General features: G+C 44.5%; 1 protein-coding gene across 1 annotated transcript; it reads left to right on the top strand.

The window, feature by feature from the left end:
• Positions 1-975: 975 nt before the first annotated feature.
• Positions 976-4,109, top strand: LOC128703951 (cyclin-dependent kinase inhibitor 1-like). Its single transcript, XM_053798841.2, has one exon. It carries the CDS (start codon positions 1,178-1,180, stop codon positions 1,784-1,786), a length of 609 nt encoding a protein of 202 aa, XP_053654816.1. The 5' UTR covers positions 976-1,177; the 3' UTR covers positions 1,787-4,109.
• The last annotated feature ends 261 nt before the right edge of the window (positions 4,110-4,370 follow it).

The raw sequence follows: 4,370 nt of genomic DNA, 5'->3' as shown, positions 1-4,370 counted from the left end.
TATCATATAGAATAGTGTAGGAACACTGCTGGTGTTCTCACAATGTAACTATCATATAGAATAGCCTAGCTACACTGCTGGTGTTCCCACAATGTAACTATCATATAGAATAGCCTAGCTACACTGCTGGTGTTCCCACGATGTAACTATCGTATAGAATAGTGTAGCTACACTGCTGGTGTTCCCACAATGTAACTATCATATAGAATAGTGTAGCTACACTGCTGGTGTTCCCACAATGTAACTATCATATAGAATAGTGTAGGAACACTGCTGGTGTTCTCACAATGTAACTATCATATAGAATAGCCTAGCTACACTGCTGGTGTTCCCACAATGTAACTATCATATAGAATAGCCTAGCTACACTGCTGGTGTTCCCACAATGTAACTATCATATAGAATAGTGCAGCAACACTGCTGGTGTTCCCACAATGTAACTATCATATAGAATAGTGTAGCTACACTGCTGGTGTTCCCACAATGTAACTATCATATAGAATAGTGTAGCAACACTGCTGGTGTTCTCACAATGTAACTATCATATAGAATAGCCTAGCTACACTGCTGGTGTTCCCACAATGTAACTATCGTATGGAATAGTGTACCAACGCACTAATGGTATATCCTCCTTCGTATAAAAGTTCACTCAATTTTTGGTTTCTCTAAACGCGTAACTGTTAGCGCCACGGCGGTTGGAGGTAATAGGGCTTCAGGGACGCTCTAGTTCCCTGTATCTAGAGCTCTGAATTCAGTATGAACACCTTAGTGACGAAAACAGGACGTGCGTCTCCTCTCCCCTGTATACACAATGCTTCCTGGGTCTCTCCCAGTCCTTTCCTCTTTCCTCCCCTTCTTTTCTCCCCCCCTCTTCCCTCTCACCCCCACACTTCCCCTCCCCTTTCCTCTTCCTACCCCCTATCCCCTACGTTGGGCTCGGCGCCGTCCCGTTGGTCAGAATAGTTTTGGCTGCCGTGGCTGGAGGCTGGGAGCTAGTCACAGCGCACCGCTGTGTGAACCATCCGTGCGCACAGGGCAACGACCGCCCACATTTTACCGCTGGATAGCAGAGCAGTCCACTGCTTGCTGCAGGTCGACAGCCGCCTCAGCTGCAGCACGAGTTTACCGCCCCCTGGGGAACAGTAACCACAGTGTGTATGTGTGTGTACCACTGGTGATGGACACAATGCTGGTGCCTCAACGTGAGCTCCTGGGCAGTTCGACCGATGCCCAGGACCGAATTGGCCACATCAGGAGGAAGCTCTTCGGTCCCAGTTCGACGAACACCCAAGACCGAATTGGCCACACCAGGAGAAGCCTCTTCGGTCCCATAGACCACGAACACAGCCTCATGTTCGTGCAGGAAGAGATGGTCAAGATTCGTCAGAGAGACTCCAGCCGCTGGAACTTCGATTTCCAGGAGATGACACCGCTGGAAGGACGTTATTCCTGGAAGCCACTGGATGAAAATGTTCCTCAAGCCTACCAAATCCCAAGCCTTACCCCAAAAACCACAGCATCTCCTCACAGCACCACCTCCATCAGCACCTCCTCCTCAACCACCAGCCACTCCTCCAGTAGCAGAAGAAGCAAGTGCTTGAAGCGGCTAGTTACGAATCATCAAGTCAAGAAAACACAGAAACTGTGTACAGATTTCTTCAAGCACGTAAAAACATCGAAGAACGTTACGAATAAGCAACGAAAGACAGAAGTCCTGGCCAGTGCGAAGCCTCTGAACGTGAAACTCTCAGACATCCTCAAAATCAGATCACTGAACGTGAGATAACGAGGCGGAAACTAATTAAGTCTTGGTGAGAGAAAAAGCGTGGAGTGTATGTTCTCTGTTACCTCGGTCCCAGACCAGGTAAACAAGACCGACAACCCTCACGCGTCTCCCTAATTCGAAGTGTCGTGTGTGCGAGAGGAGATACCGATGTTTACGCTTCTCAAATGGAAAATAAATACTTAAAGAAGGACCGAGTCGAAGTCTTCCACGTGAAGTCGAAGTCTCTGAAGCCAAGTCGAAGTCTCTGAAGCCAAGTCGAAGTCTCTGAAGCCAAGTCGAAGTCTCTGAAGCCAAGTCGAAGTCTCTGAAGCCAAGTCGAAGTCTCTGAAGCCAAGTCGAAGTCTCAAGTGAAAGTAAGCCACCCCGCTTGGGTTTTTGTTATCCTGGTCTTGGATTCGTGTTATCCTGACTTGGATTCGTGCTATCCTGGCTTGGATTCGTGTTATCCTGGCTTTGATTCAAGTTATCCTGCTTGGATTTGAGTTATCCTGGCATTGGATTCAGGTTATCCTGGCTTGGATTCATACTATCCTGGCATTGGATTCTGGTTATCCTGGCTTGGATTCGGGTTATCCTGGCTTGGATTCGGGTTCTCCTGGCTTGGATTCTGGTTATCCTGGCTTGGATTCGGGTTATCCTGGCTTGGATTCGGGATATCGGAACGACCTTGTGACGCGTAAGAAAATAAAATAGAAATTGAACGTAAGGATAGAGCTGGATTTTATCGGGAGAGCTCAGCTCTACCTAGAGCTTTATCCTAAACATGTTTCGCCGTGTAGAGCTTTACCTAGGCATCTATTGCTCTGTAGAGCTTTAACCAATCGTGTTCAGCTATGCAGAGCTCTATCAAGTCATGTTAAGCTGTGTTGAGCTTTATCAAGTCATGTTTCGCTCTGTGTAGAGCTTTATAGAGGTGTACCGCTATGTAAAGCTCTTTCAAGTCACTTTTCGTCCTGAATATTCCAGAAAGAGCTCTACAGAGATCCATTACCGCAGATAAAACTACCTCTTACCGTTACCCTGGGTTTGTTAAACCCACAACAGGGTTAAACCCTGGGTTTATTAACCCCACAACGGTGATAAACCCTGGGTTTATTAACCCCACAACGGGGTTAAACTCTGGGTTTATTAACCATAACATGGTTAAACTCTGGGTTTATTAACCATAACGGGGTTAAACCCTGGGTTTATTATGCATAACAGGGTTAAACCCTGGGTTTATTAACCATAACGGGGTTAAACCCATGGTTTATTAACCATAACGGGGTTAAACCCTGAGTTTAACAACCTCCAACAGGTTAAACCCCGGATTTAACCCCTTACACTAGGGGGTCAGCGCCCCTACAACGTCTCTCTCAGGTGTACCTGTACATTACCTGTTGACTGTTTCCATAGGCCTATTGCCAGACCAGGCCTAGCAGAATTTTTTACTGCCCTAGGGTCCACCAGACTGTTAGTGCCAGCGGGAGGCAGCTGCTGTGCACCCGTGGGGCCTCTACTGTTGTGCACAACAGTAACATAACGCCAAGCTGCTTCTGTTGTCCAGGATGTTAAATTCTGTGTGTTAACTGTTAAATGTTAACTGGGATGTTAACTCTCTCAAAGGATGTTAAATTTTGTGTGTGTTAATAAAGTTAACATTCTGGAATGTTAAGATAATGTTAACTGTCTTCCAGGATGTTAAATTCTCTTGTTTTTCCAGTTAAATTTGTTAAAATTGTGAGAAGTTAAATTAATATCCCAGACGTCATTAACAATTTTGGCTCTTACTTGGTGTTAAATTCTATCTGATATTGTGTTAAATTATGGTAAATTGTGTTAAATTCTCTTGTTTCGTGCTGAATTGGGTTAAACTGTGTTAAATTTTCTGCGTTGGGTGTTTAATTGCGTTAAATTGTCAGTATTGTGTGGAAATTCAATGCATAGCGTTAAACTATGTTAAATTGTGTTTAATGGTCTGTGTTTTGTGTTAAATTTCGTTAAATTGTGTTAAATTGTCTGTGCTGTGTGTTAAATTGTGTTAAATTATCTATGATGTGCGCTAAGTTGTCTATGTTTGTGTTAAATTCGGTTAATCTCTGCTAAATTTTCTATGTTGTGTGTTAAATTGTATATATCGTGTGTTAAACTGGGTTAAACTGCTTTAAATTGTATATATTGTATGTTAAATTGGGTTAATCTGTGCTAAAATGTCGGTGTTGTGTTTAACTGGGTACGTAATGTTAAATTATGTCTATACACAGTGTTAAATGTCCTTAATGTTAAGTTATTTCTGAGTGTGTGTGTGTGTGTGTGTGTGTGTGTGTGTGTGTGTGTGTGTGTGTGTGTGGTGTGTGTGTGTGTGTGTGTGTGTGTGTGTGGTGTCTGTGTGTGTGTGTGTGTGTGTGTGTGTGTGTGTGTGTGTGTGTGTGTGTGTGTGTGTGTGTGTGTGTGTGTGTGTGTGTTGTGTTTGTTGTGTGTGTGTGAGTGTGTGTGTGTGCGTTGTGTGTGGGTGTGTGTGTGTGTGTGTGTGTGTGTGTGTGTGTGTGTGTGTGTGTGTGTGTGTGTGTGTGTGTGTGTTGTGTGTGTTGTGTGTGTGTGTGTG

The sequence above is a fragment of the Cherax quadricarinatus genome, chromosome 95 (genome assembly GCF_038502225.1).
Source record: "Cherax quadricarinatus isolate ZL_2023a chromosome 95, ASM3850222v1, whole genome shotgun sequence".
Taxonomy (NCBI): domain Eukaryota; kingdom Metazoa; phylum Arthropoda; class Malacostraca; order Decapoda; family Parastacidae; genus Cherax; species Cherax quadricarinatus.
The sequence above is the reverse complement of the archived record's forward strand: the minus strand, read 5'-3'. Positions and strand labels throughout refer to the sequence as shown.